The 24,137-nt window shown below is 38.9% G+C and overlaps 2 protein-coding genes across 3 annotated transcripts in view; both read right to left on the bottom strand.

The window, feature by feature from the left end:
• Positions 1–24,137, bottom strand: part of CHN2 (chimerin 2) — a 317,736-nt gene that overhangs the window by 271,346 nt on the left and 22,253 nt on the right. The gene's annotated exons all lie outside the window — the stretch shown is intronic.
• Positions 19,457–20,125, bottom strand: LOC112209774 (large ribosomal subunit protein uL22). Its single transcript, XM_024357776.3, has one exon. It carries the CDS (start codon positions 20,070–20,072, stop codon positions 19,518–19,520), a length of 555 nt encoding a protein of 184 aa, XP_024213544.1. The 5' UTR covers positions 20,073–20,125; the 3' UTR covers positions 19,457–19,517.

The following is a 24,137-nucleotide window of genomic DNA, read 5'->3' as shown; positions in this document are numbered from 1 at the left end:
AGGGAAGGGGTGAAGGGGAAAGGGGACCAAATGCTCTTCAAATAGTTCCCGGGGAAGGCACCTCATCCTCCTTTTCAGATAAGCAGGTCCTTGGGGGCCAGGCTCAGGGGACAGTGTACCCCAGGAGCCTTCCTAGGGTGTGGTGGTTCATGGCCTCAGCCTGCACTAGGGAAGCCCAAGGTGGATACCTCAATTGGCTCCATCCAAGGGCCAAACGCCAAAGCCAGCCAGTCAGCCCATTCAGTGGGATCATCATTGGTAAAAGGGTGGCTGCCTGCGGGCTGGATCTGGCCCCAGATATATTTTGTTTGGCTCACAGGGTCTTGAAAAAATGTTTGAGTTAGTTGCCAATGTCTAAAAATTAGCAGATTATGCATTTTTAAAAAAAAAATCTAGATTTCTAGCTTAACTAGAAGAACGGGCAACAATGGGTCCCTCTCCCTGATAGGAGCGCTTTGTGGGAGGGGACCAGTGCTGCCCTCTTTAGGTGGGGCATGTGCTCTGCAGTTGCCCAAACTCCCCACCTCACTGAATTACTTCAACTCTCTGAGCACTATGCAGAGGAGTTTGCAACTCCCAGGCCAGGCTCAGCAAGAGAATCCAAGCACTGAGGCCAGGACATGTGATCTGGAGGAATCAGATCAGAATGTGGGAAGAAGCCCTGAACCAATGGGACAAGAGCTTTTTGTAAGAACTTTGAGACTTAGGCCAAGGTAGGGAGGTGATACGAAAGGTAGGGTTGAATGAAGGCTAGAATTAATGTGACAGATTTTTTAGAAAGTGTGACAGTGGATGGCTTGTTGAGGGGTGTGTGTGTGTAAAATTTCATATCTCCAGCCAGCACGTCTTTTCTGAATTCCAGATCTGTTTATCCAACTGCCTATTTGATACGTCTAATGGGCATATCAAACTGAACATGTCCCAGTGGAACTATATAGATGATTTCCCCAAACCTGCTTCTCCTAACATCTTTTCCATCTCAGTTAATGGCACCTCTATTCATTCTTCAGTTGCTCAGGTCAACAACTTTCAGATTATTCCTGATTCCACATGCTCTCACCCCCATGTCCAGACAGTCAGCAAATCCTGTTCTAGCTCTACCTTCAAACCCCTCAAAATTCAAGCATATGTCACTCCCACTGCCATCACTCTGGCCTGAGCAATCATCTCCCTTTGAGATTATTGGAACAGTCCCCTAAATGCTGCACCTAATTCTGCCCATGCCTCCTGTAGTCCCTTCTCCATACAGAGGCCAGACCGATCATATGAAAATAAAAGTCAGGTCACAGCATTGCCAGTTCAGCTGCTTCCAGTGATGTCCCATGCACTAAGAGTGACAGAGCCTCTGCTGTGACCTACACGATCTCCTAAGATCTATGAACCACCCTCTCCTCACACACGCCAACTTCCTTCTGACTACTGCCCCGCCTTGCTCATTTTCTCCAGCCACTCTGGCTCTCTTGCTGTTCTTTGAACACTCCAGGCATGTTCCCACCTCAGGGTCTTTGTCCTGGCTCTTCCCCTACCTAGTATGTTCTTTCCCCAGATATCCACTAACCAGTCTCCTCATTTAATTTAGGCTTTGCTAAAAGTCCCCACCTTGGGAAGGCCCTCCCTGATCATCCTATCTCAAATTCAGCCCTTCTTAATACTTTATATCCTCATATTTGCCCCATTTTTTCTTCCCTAAATTGTACCTATTTTTGTTGTTGTTGTAACTCTCAGCTAGAATATAAGCTCCTTAAAGACAATCCTCAATACGTTTATGTGTCTTGTTAACTACCATACCCTCGGTGCCTAGAAGAATCCATGGCACATAGCTCATGATCAATATATGTTAAATAAATGAATAAATACATATTATTTCTATAAGCTATTTTTAAAGATCATACTTACATATGATCATTCCCCATGCAAAAGTATTTAGTGGTCTGCCTGATGACATGAAATTAGGGGATAATACACATAATAGACCTGAAGTTTTAATTTCATAAAGAATACATATGGGCGGGTGCGGTGGCTCACGCCTGTAATCCCAGCACTTTGGGAGGCCAAGGCAGGCGGATCCTGAGGTCAGGAGATCAAGACCATCCTGGCTAACACAGTGAAACCCCATCTTTACTAAAAATACAAAAATATTAGCCGGGCGTGGTGGCACACGCCTGTAGTCCCAGCTACTCGGGAGGCTGAGGCAGGCAAATCGCTTGAACCCGGGAGGTGGAGGTTGCAGCGAGCCGAGATCGTACCACTGCACTCCAGCCTGGGTGACAGAGTGACACTCCTTCTAAAAAAAAAAAAAAAAAAAGAGAATACATATTAAAGTATGAGTGTGTGACACAGATTCAGATGATGGAGTGACAGAGACTTGCAGGACCACATAACACAATGCTGTGCCGTGCAGCAGGAAAGATAGTTCTGCTCCTTTTAAACTTCCTGGCCCCTTGGAAGCACGTACAAAGGATGACACCATGGCTAGAATTTTTCATGTGCGAGAGCTGTCCACTCTGCAAGCATTATTCAACCCCTCCTTTGTCCACTGGTCTCCTATATGCATCTCTCATTTATCTGGCTTTGGAACTTCTGTTTGTCTGGCTCTGAGGCCTCCAGCTCTATTGCCTAATCTCCTGGCTCAGAGCTGATCTCCTGCCTCCAGGCTCAACCCTGCAACCTCCTTTCCTGTCTGCTTTAGCCTAGAGGTTAGATGTTGGACAGAAAGGAACCCAGGAAAGTTTCTGGCAAAGGCACTTACTCCATTGAGATGCTTTAAATTTTTTCCTTTCTCTTTTCCATTAGACTTTTGAAGTTATCTGGAAAAAAAAATCAAGTTTTGTGATGACTTCTAACTAAGAAGACATAAAACTGAAATCTTCAGAATAGCTTTAGACAAACACGTGTTGAAAAGGTATGTCATATTCCTCCAAAAATATGCGGTGTGAAGCACACTTTAAAAGGCATGGGATGAGGAGTTACTGAAACAGTCAGGAATCTGATGAGGAATTTACAGACCTGCAAAGGCAAGGCACAGAGCCTGGAAATCTAACACTTTCCACCAACTTTTCCCACTGAGCCAAGTGTGAGATAAGACACTGCTAATTCTAATCACATTGAAATATTTTCTATCTCATACATTATAATGGAAAATGGAAAAGGGCCATCCTGGAGTTATAAAGGTTTGTGTAGCTCCAAAAACTAGGTGGAGCTTAGGTATTGGTTGGCAGGCTGTTAGCAAAGAAAGCACTTCAGCTGTTTTGGTACTGTCATCCTTGGCACCTTGGGGTAGGCAGAATAATGGCCCTAAAGATGTCCATGTCCTCTTCCCTGGAACCTCTGAATACCTTACATTACACAGCAAAGGGGACTCTGCAGCTATGATGAAGGATTTTGAGTTGGATGATTATCTTGAATTACCAGGGTGAGCCTAATGTAATCACAAGAGGCTTTATAAAAGGGAGGCAGGAGTCAAGAGAAGTGATGACAGAAGCAGAGGTGAGGGTGATGTGGGGCCATGAGCCAAGGAATATGGTCAGCCTTTAGAAGCTGGAAAAGGCAAGGAAATTGAGTCTCCCTTAGAGCCCCTAGAAGGAACCCATTTGCCAACCCATTTGAGAACTCTGACCTTACATAAGTGCAAGCTGGTAACTTTGTATTATGTTAGCTATTAGATTTGAGATAATTTGTTATAGCAGCAACAAGAAACAATACATGTCTCTGATCTCACTCCCACGTTCAGTCCTTCAGCAAATCTAGTTGGAGAACGTCCTAGGTCTTCTAGGGTCCAGGCTAAGGGAGAAGATATTGAAGTTGTGTGTGAAATCACAACTCATGTAGTAGCAGCTCTTCACTGACTGCACAGGAGCAACCTTGCAAATGGCCACGGCAAGTTCCATGCAGAAGGCTGCAAGAAATGCCAGACACACTAGGACAACCAATGTATTTACTGAGTCACAAAGATGGGCTTCAAACCAGGTCTGGGATGATCTCACTGTCAATTACTCTATAGGGGAACTTGTAAGAATAGTCAGGATCCACTATTGGAGAAATCCAAGAGACAAGTGAGGGTATTACTCACTGGCCTCAGTATACACTTATCATGCCTTTTATCTTCTCACAGAAATTCTACTCTTCCCCTCAGGCTCTCCTTGTACTTCTAAACTCCTTTCTCCTCCAGGGAAGCTTATTTTCAAGACAAGATCTGATAAACCTATTTGCTAGAAAGTAAACAATGGCTGCAACATTTAAACCATACCTCCAGAGGGTATCTGCTTTTTATTTTTTCCTGTCCGACTTTTATTTTAGGTTCAGGGGATACATGCACAGGTTTGTTCCGTGGATAAATTGTGTGTCGTGGGGGTTTGGTGTACAGATTATTTTGTCACCCATGTAATGAGCATAGTACCCAATGGGTAGTTTTTGAATCCTCATCCTCCTCCCACCCTCCACCTTCAAGCCGGCCCAGTGCCTGTTGTTCCCTTCTTTGTGTCTATGTGTATGCAGTGTTTAGCTCCCACTTAAAAGTGAGAACATGCGGTATTTGGTTGTCAGTTCCTGTATGAATTTACTTATGATAACGGCCTCCAGCTCCATCCATGTTGCTGCAAAGGACATGATTTCATTCTTTTTTATGGCTACATAGTATTCCATGGTGCAAATGTACTACATTTTCTTTATCCAGTTTGCTGTTGATGGACATCTACGTTGATTCCATGTCTTTGCTATTGTGAATAGTGCTGTGATGAATATGTGCTTGCATGTGTCTTTATGGTAGAATGATTTATATTTTGGGGGGTATATATCCAGTAATAGGGTTGCTTGGTTAAATGGTAGTTCTGTTTTATTAGTAAGTTCTTTGAGAAATCTTCAAAGTGCTTTCCACAGTAGTTGAACTCATTTACACTCCCATCAGCAGTTTATGTGTTCCCTTTTCTTCATACCTCACAAGCATCTCGTTTTTTTGACTTTTTAATAACAGCCATTCTGACTGGTGTGAGATGGTATCTCATTGTGGTTTTGATTTATATTTCTCTAATGGTTTGTGATGTTGAGCATTTCTTCATATGCTTGATGGCTGTGTGTATGTCTTCTTTTGAGAAGTGTCTGCTCATGTCCTTTGCCCATTTTCTTAAATGGGGTTGTTTGTTTTTTTTGCTTGTTTGTTTAAGTTCCATAGATTCTGGATATTAGACCTTTGTCGGATGCATGGGTATTTGCTTTTTAACAAAGATCAGAATAAGACTATAAGTGCCTTGAGGACTAAAACTACATCCAGGTTCTCTATCATTGGCATCTCTCATCCCTAATACCATGCCTGGAACTAAGTTGGCCTTAGATCAATACTTACTAAATGAATTAATAAAATTGTACCAGTAGACAGCATACCCCTCCTATGCTATCTCCTCTAAATGTTGGCACTTCCTGATACAGAGATAAAAACCTGTTTTCGTGACAGCTCTAAAACAAATGAGACCTTGGGAAAAGGCTTATTAAAAATAACCATCATGCTAATGTTACTTTAGCTTTCAAATCACTTTTTAGAACACCAACTTAATTATTCTAATGATGCAAAATCTTTCTTAAAAGTGGTGAGTACAGAAGGCTCATGTGATGGCACATGACACTGCCACAGTAGATGAGAAATGGAAAAGAAAATTTTAAAATTTCAATTTGACTGAACAACAAGGGGTACAGATCTCTAAATTACCATGTAGCTTTGATGAGCATTCACAAAGCCTTCATTTACTTAGAACCTCAAAGCATAAGATTGCTCTGTGCAGAAAGTTCCTATGCTCACCATTAAAACCTCACCACTGACTGAGCCTTTAAAAATCCCATGCAAACTTAAGAGTTATAACCTGGGGCCAATGGAGGGCTTCAGTGAGGTTTATGGGCCCCATTAAACTTTATGATTTTGTGCACTGAATTATTTTAAAAGAATGAGTCTGATCAAGGAAGGTTTAGAACCTGCTGCTTTAAGAAATGGTACCAGACATTACGTCATTACCATAATGAAAATCTGCCCTTTTTTAGTGTCATGATCTCAAACAACTAATCTTTTCATTCACTCAGTTGGTCACTATATCAGTTTCTTATTGCTGCAGTAACAAATTACCATATACTTGGTGGCTTAAAATAACACAAACTTATTATACAACAGTTCTGGAGGTCTGAAGTCTGAAATCATTCAAGGTAAAATCAAGGTGTTGGCAGGGCTGCATTCTAGGGAAAAGAGAATCCATTTCTTGGCCTTTTCCAGCTTCTACAGGCTGCCAGCAGTCCTGGGCTGGTGGTCTCCTTGCATCTTCAAGGCCAGCAATGGCCCGTTGAGTCTTTCTCACTTTGCATTTTTCTGAAACTGACCCTTCTGTCTCCCTCTTTCACATTTAAAGGACCCTTGTGAATATATCACACCCACAGGAAGATCCAGGATAATCTCCTTAATCTCAAGACCAGCTGAGAGCAACCTTAAGCCCATCTCCAACCTTAATTCCCACTAGCCACACAACCTAACATGTTTACAGGTTCCAAGTGGAAGTCGACATCTTGGGTGGGAGTGCATTTTTCTACCTACCACGGTTACTTCACACCTGTTTTGAGCACCCACTTCTAGTATGAGGTTTTGTAAGAGATTTTGAGGATAAACTTTCTGATGTGGTCCTCACTTTTCAGGTGACAACAATAAAAGATGAAGACAATAGCTGCCATTGTGGAGCATTTGCTGTGTGCCACTCCATTCTAGGCATATCACATGACTTAACTAATTTAATCATAAAACGGCCTAGGAGTTAGGTGATATGATTATCACTATTATAGAGAAAAGGAAATGAGGCACAAAGAACCTGTGTTTCCTATCCAGGTCATATAACTAGTTTGGTGGCAAGGTGCAGTTTAAACACAGGCACTCAGACACTGGTACCTGAGCTCTGAACCTGTACTAGTTTGTTCTCTAGTATGACATTGAGAAAACTCAAAGCAAGAGGGGGCTTTAATTAAGTAAACAAAAGTAATATAAATCATTGAAATAATGTAAATTTTCAAGCTAAATAAGGACAATGGAAATTAAGTCATAACAAGGATGTTAAAAAGGTTGGACCATAATATGTACACATGAGGACAATTCAATAAAAATAATCAATGGATAGTCATTGTCACCACTGTCCGTTTAAAATAATGTCTGTCACAAAAATAACTGAAGTTTTCACAGGGAGTATAAATAACAGTTAGAAGCCTGCAAAATTTAATGGTACCCTGCATTCAACAAGCATTCAACAACTCTAAAATATGTGAGTGCACACCGATGGGATACATGATCAGCTCAGATGGAAAGGAATGACCTCAACCAAGCCCCAACACTGTGAAAAAGACACACCGCTATTCTTGGATGGAAATAAATATATCAGATCACTCATCGTGTTTTCAAGTTTGAAGCTACCAGAATGAAATTAAATCTGCAAAATTCAAAGATGACTGCTTCTTAGACATGGAAATAGTATCTGTTGAATATAACTCTACAGGAAAAAGAAAAAGGAGAGCTAGAGAATATTGTTTCTCAAAGGAAGAAAGCAGCTGTGACTCCAGGAGAGTAATTTACTGAGGCTTCCTGGCTGTAGACATAAAAGGATGAGAAGAAATCTGACAAGATGAAAATAAGAGCTGGCCACTAAACTAGAGAAAAGGTTAGGAAAGTACAATGGATTTTTTTAAAATAGCTTTGAAAGGAAGACTGAAAGAAAGAGTAAGAAAAGAGAAATTTTTATTTTAAAGTCTCATTTCACTCTAATTCTGACTATAAAAAAAAATGACAGCAGGGTCCTGAATCTATTGTCTCCTAATGAAGTCCTCATAAAACGTCCTAGGTTTACAAGTCTGTTTACAAATCCAAAGAGGAATTTCCTCTCTGGCCTTTCTCAACCATAGCCCAGGGTCTCAGTAGTCAAAGAATGCCCTTTCTGCTCCTAACTCAATCACCAGGAATTCTACAATTCAGAAACAAAGACACTGGAGGGAAAAGTTGTTGCTGTTTGTGTAAGGAAAAGTGGTTTACCCTTCAAGTGATTGACCAGTTCTGTAATATTATTAGAAATAAAAATAAATGCTTAAACTGCAACAATCTGCAGACACTCAATTAGTAAGATGATCTGTTCAGGTAGGAATCATGATCACATGTGATGATAAGGATGAACAACAAGCAACATACAACCAAAAAAGGAAACACCCTGTTTAACTAAAAATACGGAATGTTCAAGAAGCAGCTTGTATTTCCCTTATACACTGTAACCAATAATTTAAAGTGCTAATGATAGTATCAGAGCTATAATTTGGTCCCAAAAGAAACATCTAAAAGGCTGAAATAAATAAGTTGGAAAACATCCACCCCCAAAAGTGCAGTACTAATTTTTTTTTCATATTTCCACAGCAGTGCCCCTATGCAATCTTTGGACTTTGCTGAGGACAATATGTTACCATTAAGGAGATATCTCTTTGTTGCTGTTGCTTAATAGCTCAGAGCATCAGATGAGGGGAAATAAATGGCACAGCACACAAGGTGGGGATGGGCTGCCTATGCATAATGCGGTAAAGACAGATACGTAGATAAGACTGTCCTTTTATACAAAAATGATGCCATTGAACATCCTCCTCCTCCGAAACACACACCTTTTCTCCTACTGGGGATGAATTTTTGCTCATTTCACCGCACTCTCCCAGTTCTTCTGCTAACGCATAACCTGTTTGCTGTGGCTGCAGAGTACCGCGGCAGTATTTAAACAGTGGACCAAGTACCAAGGTCACACTGGCTCCTTGTGCAACTTTGAGCCGAAAGTAAGCCAGCAGATACACAGTGATGTACAGAATATTTTTCCCCAAAGCAAGCACAGTACTGGGTCAGACACATGCCATATAGCTTATTGGAACTGTTTCGTGTCCTCCTGCCAGGCTCATCACAATGCAGTCTGGTATGCTGGAAAAAAGGTTTATGAATTCCTGGCTGTGTGATCACAGACCAGACAAGAAACCTTGCTGTACCACATCTGCAAAACGGGCCTAATACAAATGCTTGCTGGCACCATAAGGTATTTTAAGATGCAAACTGATTATATACCTGGATGCACTTTATAATAGGTAAATATTAGAGTACAATGTGTAGACCTGAGTAAATAAAGAATTGTCACTACAGGAAATGAAAAAGGTTTTGTAGATAAGACACAAAAAAACTTTCAAAATTTGGGAATGTTAAACAGGGATGGATATTTTGTGGAGAAAAAAAGAGAAAAATCAGACCATTTGATCATCTTTAAATATGCAAAAATCTTTCACTGAGCAGCTGAAATAAAAACAATTGAATTAAAGATTTGTTTTTATTTTTAAGAAAGAGGAGGCCTGGCATGGTGGCTCACGCCTGTAATCCCAGCACTTTGAGAGGCTGAAGCAGGCAGATCACTTAAGGACAAGAGTTCGAGACCAGCCTGACAAACATGGTGAAACTCCGTCTCTACTAAAAGTACAAAATTTAGCCGGGCGTGGTGGCACATGCCTGTAGTCCCAGCTACTTGGGAGGCTGAGGCATGAGAATCACTTGAGCCCGGGAGGCACAGGCTGCAGTGAGCTGAGATCACGCCACTGCACTCCAGCCTGGGAGACAGAGCGAGACTCTGTCTCAAAAAAAAGAAAGAGGAATTGGGTTTACACTATTTTATAAAAGATTTAGATAAGTTATTTTTACAACGAATTTTTGTTTAGTAAGACAATACCATGTGCGTCCCTAGAAATCTTAACCAGGCAAACACTTTTCTGAGGCAACAAAATACGAGCATTCCAGAAAACAGCCAAATGATCTTAGATAGCCTTCTAAAGCAAATTTGGCAATTTTTTCTCTAAAGGGCCAGACAGTGGATACTTTACACTTTCCAGGCCACACAGTCACTATCACAAGTATTCATCTCTGCTAGGTTAGTGGGAAAGCAGCCATCGACAATACCTAAACAAATGGGCATGGCTGGATTCCAATAAAACTTATTTATTTATTTATTTATTTATTTATTTATTTATTTATTTATTTTTGAGACAGGGTCTCCCTCTGTCTCCCAGGCTGGAGTGCAGTGGTGTGATCTCAGCTCACTGCAGCCTTGACCTCCTGGACTTGAGCAATCCACCTACCTCAGCTTCCCAAGTAGCTGATACTACAGGCACATGCCACCATGCCCAGCTAATTTTTGTACTTTTGTAGAGATGGGGTCTCCCAATGTTGCCCAGGCTGGTCTTGAACCTCTGGGCTCAAACAATCTTCCCGCCCTCTAGAAGAGTTAATATTACAGGCATGAGCCACCACGCCCAGCCCCAGTGAAACTTTATTTACAACAAAAGGTGTCAGGCTGGATTTGGCTGGTAGGCCTTCGTTTTCCAATTCTTCATCTAAAGGTTCTTTCCAGTCCTAGGATCTAATCTGCAAAACACAGCTGTAACAAATGGTGATAAACCAAATGAAAATGAAAAATACCAGTATACTACTGAATCTGAATGGTATGTCACTGGAGCCAGTGCCATTCTTTCTATCTAGATCTTGGGAATATAATTAGTAAATCTTCGTAATCAGCTCATTAGGATAATACATCATCAGTGATTTTTTTTTCCTTTTTAGCAAAACATAAAAATGTTTACATATGTTTATAGCTGTGATATCCAGACTTTGTAATCCAAGTGTATAATATTACAATCTGGTGCACTAGGAAGCATATGCCATCTGCTCAGCTTCTTCATCCTGCCTGCCAATGGGAAGTATTTTTAGATAAGGTAAAGACATGTGTGGGTAGACACTACCTTTGTCCTTTTTCTAGCTGCTACTCTTTTGTCACTCTTTTATCTCATCCTTGTTCCTCACCTCACCCCACTCTTGCAAAGCACATTGAAACAACACCCTTCTTGCAAGAAGGAGGTCAAGAGCGGGGAGGAGCTGGTCAGTCCAGGTGAGGGGGCCACAGCTGGGCAAACCACTCCAGAGAGCTTTCAGGGTGAAAGCTGGCAATCGAGTCCATCCCTGAATCCATGGACCAGAAAGGAGAGCATGTCACTCTGCTCAGAAATCAGGCCCGACTGGAGCAGAGCGGGAGCAAAAGGAAGAATGGGCGTGAAAGCAGAGCTCAGGAAGGAGGGCGGTGCAGTGCCAGAGGCCCATTTTTTTGGCACCCTGCCCCAGGGCATGTGGGTGGATTGGCCTACTTGAAACCTTGGGGTGAAAGGAGACAAACAGCCCCCCTTACTACTGTGCCTGCAGCCAAAGCAACTTGGACTTTGATCACATCAAATTCTCTGCCCTTGATGTATTTATTTCCCAATATTGCCCAATGAGGTTTTGTGTTTTGTTTATTTGTTTTGTCTAACGAGTGAAAGGAATCACATTTTGCTGGTCTAGTCATTTTAAAGATGTAATACACACACATATGTTTATGATGCGTATTCATGTTACACATTCACATATAAATATGTGTATATGTATACAGTCATGTGTGGCTTAACTCACAGGGTATGTTCTGAAAAATTCATTGTGAGGGGAGTTCATGTTGTGCGAACATCATAGCGTGTGCTTACACAAACCTAGACAACGTATGCTGGAGCCTATTGCTCCTAGGCTACAAACCTGTACAGCATGGTACTATACTGAATACTGTAGGCAATTACAGCACAATGGAAAGTATTTGTGTATCTAAACGTGGGAAAGGTATAGTAAAAATACTGCATTATAATCTTACGGAACCACTGTGGTATACGCAGTCTGTCGATGACGGAAACATCATGGTGTGGCACATGACTCTCTCTCTGTCTCTCTCTCTCTCCACAAACACACAAACACACACACACACGTGTGTGTGTGTGTGTATATATATTAGTGTGTGTACAGGTTTTTTTAAAGGTAGCTTCTATGTTAATTAGAAGCAATGACTTGTAGATATCTGGATTTTAAGGTAACTTGATATCATGTTTAGAACTCAGAAAATATATAGGGCTGAGAATTTGTCATACAATCTGAAGCCTTTAACTTAACAATAAGCTTGTTGGACGCCAGCATCCATGAATGAAGGAAGATTTTTCAATCTTGATTTATTAATGGGAAACCCAGGCTAAAACAACGAAAGAGTGAAATTCTTTTGAACTTGGACTACAGATACTTGCTGTGTATCACTTGGGTTGTTTCTATTCCAAGTGACAGATGACAGAAGCACCAATTCCAATTGGCTTAAGCTAAAGAGGGGAGGGAAAAGTGCTGAGGAAGTCAAAAGGTCAGGAATAGAACTTCAACCACTACTGGATTCAGGTTCCAAAAAGGAAAATCAGAATTCAGTTCTCCATCTCTCAGCTCTGCCTCCACAGGTGTGTGGTCTATCTCGGGTCCCAGGAAGGTGACATCAAAATGACTACGGTTCAAATCCAGCAAGCAAAAGCTAGAGCAATGGCCAGTAATTCCAATGAGGTCATCTTCCCTTTCTGGCCCAATCCCTGAGGTTCTGGGCGAAGCTGGTCATGAGCCACCTCAGGAAGCTGCAGACCTATATGGACTTATGATAAAGTGGGCACCATAAGAAAATTAGGGGCTTTTACCATGAGAAGGAGTAGTTCTAGACAGCAGACAAACCTTTAACAGGAACTCAGTACGTCCATCCCTCTAGAACAAGGAACAATTTAATGATGTAAGGATGCTGCTGCCAGAAAGGAGATCACTGAGTTGGGAAAGTGACTCTAAGTCAGAAAAATATGAAAATGGAATCTGGATAGTTTAATGTAGGCTGCAGTGCCCAGCAAGGCATGGAGACATCTTCTCAAGAAGCTGCCTGCTGCCAGCGGGGTGCACCACTATTACAGTGGGAGCTATTGGGAAAACAAGATCCACAAACTCTGCTGAAACACATGGTCTGCAGTAATGCTACACTAGACACTGAAGTAGAATAGGCCTAGAATAGTCTAACAAAATGACAGCATCATGTCCCATATTGCCATAGGTCTAATGTCTTGAGGTCAGGGACCATTTATGACACCCTCATGTGCACAGCAGTGACAGGAACTGTGTGTGTGTATTCATTACAACTCCATTCTGAAAACACGAATGCCTCCTACCTATGTTACAGTGTTGGCAGCCTTTTTCATTCTCCATTTTGTAGATAGGACACTTAAGGACTAGGTGAAGGACACTCATTTCAGGGGAAAACAAAGACAAAAATAAGTTATCAAAAAACCTTACAATAAAATTATCTTCGTTATGTTAATTATTTGGGGCATACATGGAAGACATTAAGAGCAAAATTAGGATCACCAGGATAATTCCAGAGGAAATTCGAAAAGTCATAGCATAGGCAAATTGATATAAATTTGACTCTGATTGTATAAATGGATTTTGATTTTGATTTTTTAATATTGAGTGAGTGTTCCACTCCCTACGTTGCTATATATGTAACAGCATATGACATTTTAGCCATGCTCTTAAAATACACAGACTCAAACTGATGCTGGTGGTTACTGTGCACTGAAAATAAATAGGATAAAGCTCTGTGACGTTTCCAAGATGGAACTAAGACAGTAACTGTCTTCATGGCAGGAAATATTGTTTATTTTTCTATTTAAAAAAAATTAGATGTGCTGTTTTTCAGCTGACTATAAAAAATCAGTGACTCTTGTTTGTGTTTCATGCTGCTGCACTCTGTGGGCTGGGCTATCCCCAGTATTACCTAGTTTACATCATGGAAGTTTTCAAAAAGCCTAAATACTTAAGGACTTTTGTTCATTTTTCCCCACTCATAATAATAGATTTCTGAAAGATCATTTTAAAATGTTAAATTTCCCTTCATTTTTCAAAGTATTTGTAACACTACAGGCAATCAATTGAGAAAAGACAGCTCATTGTTCTGTTTTTTCCCCACAGAGAATTTATGTCTCAAAAGATATTTTTTTAAGAAGAAAGGTTATTTAATACGTCTCCCTTGCCAGCCCAGAAATTGTTATAAATTCAAAATTCATTCTTGTACAATGTTCTTAATTATAAGATAAGTAATCTTTCTGTGTTAGTTTAATTCTATTCTATTTATGTTCTCAAGTAGAATGACACATTGCAAATACCATTTGGGGAGTTTTATTAATAAACGCCTAATCCCATGGCTTGTAGGACATGTCTCAGAATAATGTTTTAACTACAGTAATGCTCAGTGACTAACACCCTTTCAATAGTAACTGTCCCCTCAACGTGAGGCAAGGCATCTTTTCCAGTGTGATTAGTGGTGATTCCTCAAAAAAGGGTCTCAAAGTGCTCAGAGCAGGTGATTAGCTCCAGTCTCCTTGCACCTTCATAAGGTAGCAAGATTATCAGCTTTGCTCTACTTCTGGATTAGGTTTTCCATATCCTATAAAACCAGGATAGGAAACGAAGAGCGATGCTAAACTACAGCACTAATGTCCTATACAATCAAACTCAGTTTTGCAAAACAAATATTTGGAGATAATGCTCTAAACATGCATATACACATCTCTGTTGAAATGGATAGTCAGAAGGCACTCAGGCATACACATTTGCACACAGTTTTTCATATATTGGTTTTGGTGGGCTGATCTGGGAACTTCATCACTGTATATGATATTGTTTGCTATTGTTTCTTTTAGAGTCCGTACATATATATGAGGCCAAACAACTACTCTATAATAAAGTTTGCAGATTTGGTAGCAACAAATCTTTCCAGGCTAATTCTCTATGTCCAGGTACAACACAACAATGTTATGATTAGGCCATGCTTTCCTCCTCTTGATTTAGACAAATTATGGATTAATTTAAATTATTCGTGAAGTATTTGATGACAATCAGGAGAAAAAATTACATTCATATTCTATCTGTTTTAAATCTATAAGGAGTTTGAAAAGGGCTCCTTTTCAGATCTCTGGCTTTAGCAATTGCCTGCAACTAAAAGCAATCTTGCTGTGATTGAAAATGGAGGTGTCAACTCAGGCAGGCTACAAATTGCCAACACAGGGAACAGTCATTTTAAATTACTTCCAAAGCCCAGATAAATTCTCCTGAATGGAAATCTGCCTTTATCCTTATTTTCTCTCTCCAGAGATGATATGTGTTTTACTCATTATGAATCATTCTCTCCATTCCTTTCTACTAAGGTAAAGAACAATGAGAAAAATACAGACAGCACTATGCTGGGCTCTGTTTATGGCATAAGGCATATAACAAATAAGATTATCTTGTGATTTAACATATGAAAAAATATAACATGTTTGAATAGCACTTTAGCAACTATAAGATTATTTTAAATATAGAAATGAAAACATGGTGGAAAATTATTTAACTTTAAATCCCCATATGGATTAGCTGTTATAGGCCATTTCAATTGTTCCTCACAATAATCTCTTTGGTAAACAGAGAAGATATAACGTTCCATAATTTCTGCAGATATTTAAAACTGAGACAAAGATATTAAGTGACTAGGGTCACACAGTTAGTAATGGCAGAAATGGCCCCTGAACCTTTAGCTTCTGAATTTCTCTCCTGTAATCTTTCCTTAAACCAAGCAGGATTTAGAAATAAGCTCGGAGCATTCAACACACATAGAAAAAAATGTTTGTACTGTGAAGTTCCTTCTCACTATAACTTAATGTTACTTAGTTATGAATATAACTTAACTAAAATTTAACAGTATCTGACCATGGCCTAAAAGTCTATCCTTTTCAGTTATATTTACTGTGTTTACACAGAGTATCACTTAATCACAAACTGTTTCATAATTTTTCATAATTGGAACATTTCTGGAGGAAAAAGGAACTATATTAATGATTAAGAAGTAAGGGCTTCTTAATTTGGACAGCAATCCCACCTAATTGTTCGTGTTTCAGAAGTAGCCCTTAGAATGTTCCAATTTTAGAACATCAGCTGTGACAGTCCTTCCCGCCATGTTCATTTGCTGCTGCTACTCCTGCAGTGTTTTCAACAGTCTGGCCCACCTTTCCCTTCATGAAAGGCTTCCTGTTCTTGAAATAGAAAAGATTTGAATTTTACTGCCTATAGGGTTTTAGAGAGCCAAGTCAAAAGAATTTTAAGAGTTTTAAGTCAATAAGAAATGGTGCATGGGTATGGTGTCAATACATCACAACTAAAATTTTTGTTCACTGCTGGTGGAAGGGCAAACTAGTGAAAGCACTTTAGAAACCTGTTGAGCAGTATTGGGTAAAGCTGAATATATTATATGTACCTCATGACCTAGCAATTCCATGTGTATATAACAGAAATCTGTGCATATGTGCATATATAAGAATATTCATAGCAATATTTTTTGTAATAATCCCAACTTGGAAGCAACCCAAGAGTCTATCAATCACAGAATTACTAAGTGTATACAATTAAATTTATAGAAATTGGAATCCCCTACAGCAATGAAAAAGAATGAACCACAGGTAGACATAATATATAGATAAATCTCAACATACAGATGTTGAGTAAAATAACCCAAATATGAAAGTGTACATAAGTAAATCTTATATGATTCCATGCATATAAAATTCAATAACAGGCAAAATTAATTTACAGCTATGAAGTCAGCATAGTGATTAATATGGGGAGTGGTGATAATTAGTGTTTCATTGGAAGACCTGAGTATATTAGCTACATCTACCTGGATGGTATGAGAAGGCTGTGGACACAAGGCAAGACTAAATGAGAGGGGTTTGGGATGCCACTGCCAAAAATTGGAAGAAGACCTGATCATATAGGGTTTGAACCATAAGGACAGAGTGGACAGAGTGAATTATTTTCTCCAAGTCACCAAAAATCTGTGATAATAGCTTGACATTGTCAGTCTTTTACATGTTAGCAATTCTGGTGGGTGGGTGGTGATATATCATTGTTATTTTTATTTGCATTTCTCTCATGACTAATAGTGTTGAGCATCTTTTTATGTTTACAGTAAACTGTGATATTCTCTTCTCTGAAAGCTTTTTCAAGTATTTTGCCCAAATTTTAATTGGGTTGAGTGTACTTTTCCAACTGCTGTGTAAGATTCTTGACATATTCTGGATACAAGTACTTTGTCAGATATGCATATATCTGTAACCATTACTGCTGAACTCTATTCTATTCCTTTGCTCTATTCATGTATCCTTGAGCCAATACCATACTATCTTAATTATTGCAGCTTTATAATAAGTCTTAATATCTAACAACATAAGTTCTCCATGTTTTTTCTTCTTTAGTTAGTATTGCTTCAGTTATTCTTGGTGCTTTGTATTTCCACTTAAATTTTTGAACCAGCCTGATAATTTTCACAAAAATTAACTGATTTTTATTGGGATTGCATTGAATCTATTAATCAAATTAGGGGAAACTGTATCTTTACAATCCTCTAATCCAGGCACATGATTATATCACTCCATTTATTTAAATAATCTTCAGTTTTTCTCAATATATTTTGCACTTTTCACGGTGAAGGTTTTGAACATCTCTCATTAGATTTATTGTTTCTTATTTCTGAGTTCTCTATTCCATTCCATTGCTCTGTGTGTCTGTTTATGTACCAGTACCATGCTGTTTTGGTTACTGTAGCCTTGTAGTATAGTTTGAAGTCAGGTAGCATGATGCCTCCCACTTTGTTCTTTTTGCTTAGGATTGTCTTGGCTATTCAGGCTCTTTTTTGGGCTCCATATTAATTTTTAAATATTTTTTCTAATTCTGTGAAGAAAGTCAATGGTAGCTTAATGGGAATAGCATTGAATCTATAAATTACTTTGGGCAGTATGGTCATTTTCATGATATTGATTCTTGCTATCCATGAGCATGTAATCTTTTTCCATTTGTTTGTGTCCTCTCTGATTTCCTTGAGCAGTGGTTTGTAGTTCTCCTTGAAGAGGTCCTTCACTTCCCTTGTTAGCTGTATTCCTAGGTATTTTATTCTTTTTGTAGCAATTGTGAATGGGAGATCCTTCCTGATTTGGCTCTCTGTTTGCCTGTTATTTGTGTATAGAAATGCAAGCAATTTTTGCACATTGATTTTAAAGATCTAGAAGCAGAAATACCATTTGACCCAGCAATTCCATTACTGGGTATATGTCCAAAAGAATATAAATCATTCTATGATAAAGATACATGCATGTGTATGTTCACTGCAGCACTATTCACAACAGCAAAGACATGGAATCAACCCAAATGCCCATCAATGACAGACTGGAAAAAGAAAATGTGGTATATATACACCATGGAATACTATGCAGCCATAAAAAGGAATGAGATCATGTCCTCTGCAGGGACATGAATGGAGCTGGAAGCTGTTTTCCTCAGCAAACGAATGCAGGAACAGAAAACCAAACATCCCATGTTCTCACTTTTAAATAGGAGCTGAACAATGAGAACACATGGCCATATGCGGGGAACAACACACTGGGGTCTGTTGGGGGTCGAGGAAGGGAGAGCATCAGGAAGAACAGCTAACGAATACTGGGCTTAATACCTAGGTGGTGGGTTGATCTGTGCAGCAAACCACCATGGCACATGTTTACCTATGTAACAAACCTGCACATCCTACACATACATCCCGGAACTTAAAACAAAAGTTGAAGGAAAAAAAAAGATTTACTACTAGGTACTTGATTTTTTAACGTTACTATAAATTATGGTTTAAAATTTCATTTTTGAATTATTTATTGCTAGTATAAAGAGACTTGATTTTTTTTACACTGACCTTGCATCCAGCATTCTTGTTAAAGTCACATTATTTTCAATAATTTTATATTTTCTATGTATATAATTACATCATTTGTGGAAAACAGTTTACTTCGTTCTTCTCAACCTTCACGACAATTTTTTCTTGGCTTATTGCATTGGCTAGAATTGCCAATTGGTGATCTTTTCTTGTTCCCAAACTCGGAGAAATCATTTATTACTTTATCATTAAGTATGCAGTTATATAACATCAAAGAAATTCCCTTCTATTAGTTTGTTGAGAATTTTTATTATAACCAAGTGCGGAATCAAATTAGTCTTCTCTACTGAAATAATTACATAATTTTCCTCTTTGATTCTTTTAACGAGGCTTTGATTGGTTTTTAAATGTTAAATCAACCATGGATTCCTGGAATAAATCCCATCTGATCATGACATATTCTTTTACATATCCCTGAACTTGATTTGCTAATCAAATATTTTAAGATTCATGAAAGATACTGGGTGGTGATTTTCTTTACTAGTAAGTTCTTGTCAGACTTAGGTTAGGCTGATTTCACACATGATTTAAGAAATGTTTTATCTTTTTCTATTTTCTATAAGAGTTTGTGTAACACTGGCATTATTTCTTCCATAAACATTTGGAAGAATTTATTACTAAAGCAATATTGGTCTGAAATTAAATTTAGGGGAAGGCATTTAATTGTCGCTTCAATTTAAATAATAAATTTAGGATTTTTCAGATTTTAAATTTCTTCTTATGTCTGTTTTGGTAAGTTGTGTTTTTTTTTTTTTTTTTTTTTTTTTCCTTTTAATTACATTTATTTTAATGCTGAATTTACTCCCGTGCCATAAGTTTTTGTTTCTTCAGTTTCTTCTGGGATATCTTTTTCTTCTGGGCAACCTCCTCTTCTGGTTTAGGAACAATCTGTTCCTTTTCCGTAAGGATCATCTCAATGTGGCAGGGAGAGCTCATGTATGGGTTAATCCGACCATGAGCTCTGTAAGTCCGGCGGCGCATCTTAGGTGCTTTGTTCACTTGGATATGCTCAATGACCAGAGAATCTACATCTAAACCCTTAAGTTCAGCATTACTCTCTGCGTTTTTAAGCATGTGCAGCAAAAATTCAGCACTCTTTTTGGGCCACCGACCTTGTGTCCAGCCCCACTGCTTGGCCTGCGCACACCTGCCAACTCCACCATTGTAACGTCGGAATGGTACACACTGTTTCTGTAAAGTGACATCTTTCAGATACTTCGTGGCTTTTCGTATATGCATACCCTTGATGGCCTGAGCAGTTTCACGAGTGTTCTTGAAGTGAACACGAAGATTGGAACCTCTTGATTTGCATGATTTCGTGGGGTTCTCCGGGTCAAGTGAATAGCGAACCATTTTCACAGATTACCTCAGGCTGCTTAGGGAAAGAGTGGTAAGTTGTGTTTTTAAAGAAAGTTGTCGATTTTCTCTAAGTTGTCAAATTTATTGACATAAAATTGATCATAGTATCTTATTATCTTTTTGATCTCTATGACATATAGTGGTGATCCCCTTGTTTTTTTCTGAAATTCATTGTATTTTCTCTTCTTTTTTCCTTGATTGGTTTGCTAGAGATGTATCAATTATATTAATCTTGTCAAAAAAAGCCCCAGTTGTTTTTGTTAATTTTCAAATAATATATATCGTTTCCTACTTCTATAATTTCTGCTTATTTTTGCTTTCTCTCTCTCTCTCTCTCTCTTTTTTTTTTTTTTAAGACAGGGTGTCCCTCTGTGGCCCAGGCTGGAGTACAGTGGCATGATCTTGGCTCACTGCAACCTCTGCCTCCCCGGTTCAAGCAATTACCATCTTTGGGTTTAATTTGCTGATTATTTTCTAGTTTTTGGAGTTGGAGGTTTGAATCATTTATTTTCAACTTTTCCTTTTTTTTAATTTTTTTTATTTTTTTGAGACAGAGTCTTGCTCTGTCACCCAGGCTGAGGTGCAATGGCGCAATCTCAGCTCACTGCAACCTCCGCCTCCTGGGTTCAAGTGATTCTCCTGCCTCAGCCTCCCGAGTAGCTGGGACTATAGGCGTGTGCCACCACGCCCAGCTAATTTTTTGTATTTTTAGTAGAGACAGGGTTTCACTGTGTTAGCCAGGATGGTCTCCATCTCCTGACCTGGTGATCCGCCCACCTCAGCCTCCTAAAGTGCTGGGATTACAGGCATGAGCCACCGCGCCCAGCCAACTTCCTTTTATCATTAACAAATATCCCTCTTTATCGCTCATGATAATTTTTGCATTAAAGTCTACTTTGCCTGATATTAATATGATTATAGCTTTTAGTTAATTTATGCATGGTATATATATTTCTAACATTTTACTTTCAATCTTTCTCAGTCTACATAGTGTATCTTAAATTTTAAACTTAGTAAAGTATCTTAAAACCTACTAGATTTAAACTTACTACAATTGGTTATCTGTATCCAGTCTGGCAATCTTTTAATAGGAATGTTGAAACCACTTATATTTGATACATTTACTGATATAGTTTCTTATAAGCCTACCATCTTAATTTGTTTTCCATTTATCACACCTATTCTTTGTTCCTGTATTTCTTCTTTTCACTTTCTTTTTAGTCATTCAAGTGTTTTTAAAAATATTTTTTCTCCCTTATTAGCATTTTAATTGAGCTTCTTATATTATTATTTTAATGATTACCCTAAAGATTGTAAAATACACCTTTGACTTATTTCAGTCCTCTTTAAATTAGTAATTTTAACCTTTCCTAAAAACGTTTCTAAGCAGCTTCCTACACAGTGGTGGGAAACGGTGAGTGTTTCTTTCATTACCTTGACTACACATGAGTATAATTTGGCCTTAGCTCTAGGAGAGTCGACTTTTTCAGGTCTGAATGTGGCCTGGGCCACTGTGGTTTCAAAACCCATTCCTTGTGATTCAGGATTTATAATAAGCACTGGATCAGTCTCTGACAGAGCCTGCCCACATTTAAAACAGCCTAAACTTCTTGTCTGTATTAGAACCTAACTTTTTTTTTTCCTTCTATTTTTTTTTAAATTATATTATTATTATACTTTAAGTTTTAGGGTACATGTGCACAACATGCAGGTTTGTTACATATGTATACATGTGCCATGCTGGTGTGCTGCACCCATTAACTCATCATTTAGCATTAGGTATATCTCCTAATGCTATCCCTCCCCCCTCCCCCCACCCCACAACAGTCCCTGGTGTGTGATGTTCCCCTTCCTGTGTCCATGTGTTCTCATTGTTCAATTCCCACCTATGAGTGAGAACATGCGGTGTTTGGTTTTTTGTCCTTGTGATAGTTTGCTGAGAATGATGGTTTCCAGTTTCATCCATGTCCCTACAAAGGACATGAACTCATCATTTTTTATGGCTGCAAAGTATTCCATGGTGTATATATGCCACATTTTCTTAATCCAGTCTATCGTTGTTGGACATTTACGTTGGTTCCAAGTCTTTGCTATTGTGAATAGTGCCGCTATAAACATACGTGTGCATGTGTCTTTATAGCAGCATGATTTATAATCTTTTGGGTATATACCCAGTAATGGGATGGCTGGGTAAATGGTATTTCCAGTTCTAGATCCCTGAGGAATCGCCACACTGACTTCCACAGTGGTTGAACTAGTTTACAGTCCAAACGCTTATCTTACTAGGATATAACCTTTTAACACAGATATTGTATGATTCCACCACTCCACATGCCTACCTTCACGAGGCATGACTTTGGCTGTCTGGTATTTATGGTTACAGGTAAGAAGGAAAGAGAGTCATGCTGGCGAGTGAGGGGGTGGAAGGTCAGGGTTGGGAGACCGGTGGGAGGGGACATCACAATCCCTAAAGAGACTAACATCACCCAGGGCCCTTTAGAGCTTTGTAATTAGTTCCAATTCATTGTTTCCTTTTAAGTGTCTTTTCTTCTTAAATGTAAGATGAAAAGGGTTAAAACTACAGGCAAAAAGTAGTTTTATTAATATCTGAACTCTACCAGTCAATTTCATGTTTTAAGCAAAAGTGAATGTCTTCTGATTGCAATGCTAGCTCATCAGGATGATAAGCCATCTAGGGAATCCTGGTTAAACTGCTCTACTCTCAGTTCCTTCAAATCCAGGAAGAGACATACATGTCTTTGCGCATAAGCATTAGTTCACATTCAGATTAAACTATTGCCTTACAACCTGCTGCCCAAGGGATGATGCTGAGATGGCAAATTATCAGATACGTATCTTTTATTCAGATATCCTTAGGAGCATGTGCACATTCTAAAGGAAATCACTTTTATTTGCTCCGAGCTATTAAAGGAAGAACTAGAATGAAAAACAGTAAATCCAAAGGACTTCAGGGCCTTAAAGACATCCTATAACCTATATCCCAACTAAATATTTGTATTCATATAAAAAGCGCTGTTAGGATTCTTTCATCATGAAGATTAATTTTCTGTTTTAATTAGAAATATTTGACACGTCATAACTTTCAGGACATTTTCAGCTAACAAAAGTGCCAAGTGCTTGTATTAAATATTTCCACAATGGCCCTCCCAGTCTACACATTTTAACGCAGGTCATGATTTTACAGTCTCTTTTCCATTCAAACTGAAAGACTGATAAAGAGCCCTTGAGTAGTCTCCAGATAGGCTGCTGAAGCTAAGGAATGTCCCACATGCATTTAGTTAGTTAAAAACATGCTGAGTCTTACATAATTACTGTGTTGAAGCAATGGCAGTGGTAGAGCAATAGGTCAGATAACTACTGTGGTTTACTCATTGCAAGGCACAGCCTGAGATAATATAAAAATAATTATATGTACAAACCAGATTTTCCAAACTGCTTATTTCATTTTCTAGGTCAGTATAGCTGGTCAAATCCCTCTAAAAGTTAAGTTTTCCAGCTGACCACAAACGGTTAGTTCGCTTACATTATTTCTGTAAAATGCTGCATATATTTAGATGTTCAAAGGACTATGATATTTATTCTGACTCTCTGGAGGTTTTTCCTCCTAATAAATACTGTTAGTACACTGGGGAGAAAGAGCAGATCAAAAGCCGTGCTCCTGTAAAAGCTTAACACCATCTTCATTACCATGTAGTTAAAACCTCAGGTACATACAAATAAGTTCCAAACTGCTTAAGACTGAATCCATCCAACAATGCAAACATAGCATTTGCATTTCATAAGTATAGCCAGTTAATTTCCCCTTCGTTCTGATTCATCTGAGCCTCAATAATCTGCACTAAAAAATTGCCATGGTATTATTTTACCTTTATAGAAGAAAAATTGATAAATCAATTGGTCCTTGTGATTTCCAGCCTAGATCAGCGGTTTTCACTACCTTAAATTTAAAGCATCCATTATCTGAAACCAACACAGACCTGAACCAGCTCACTGAGAGGCTGGGGAGAGAGAAGAGCTCAGCCTCAAGGAGGCAAGAAG

Source organism: Pan troglodytes, chromosome 6 (assembly GCF_028858775.2).
Source record: "Pan troglodytes isolate AG18354 chromosome 6, NHGRI_mPanTro3-v2.0_pri, whole genome shotgun sequence".
Taxonomy (NCBI): Eukaryota; Metazoa; Chordata; class Mammalia; order Primates; family Hominidae; genus Pan; species Pan troglodytes.
This window is presented reverse-complemented; position numbering and strand designations above follow the sequence as displayed.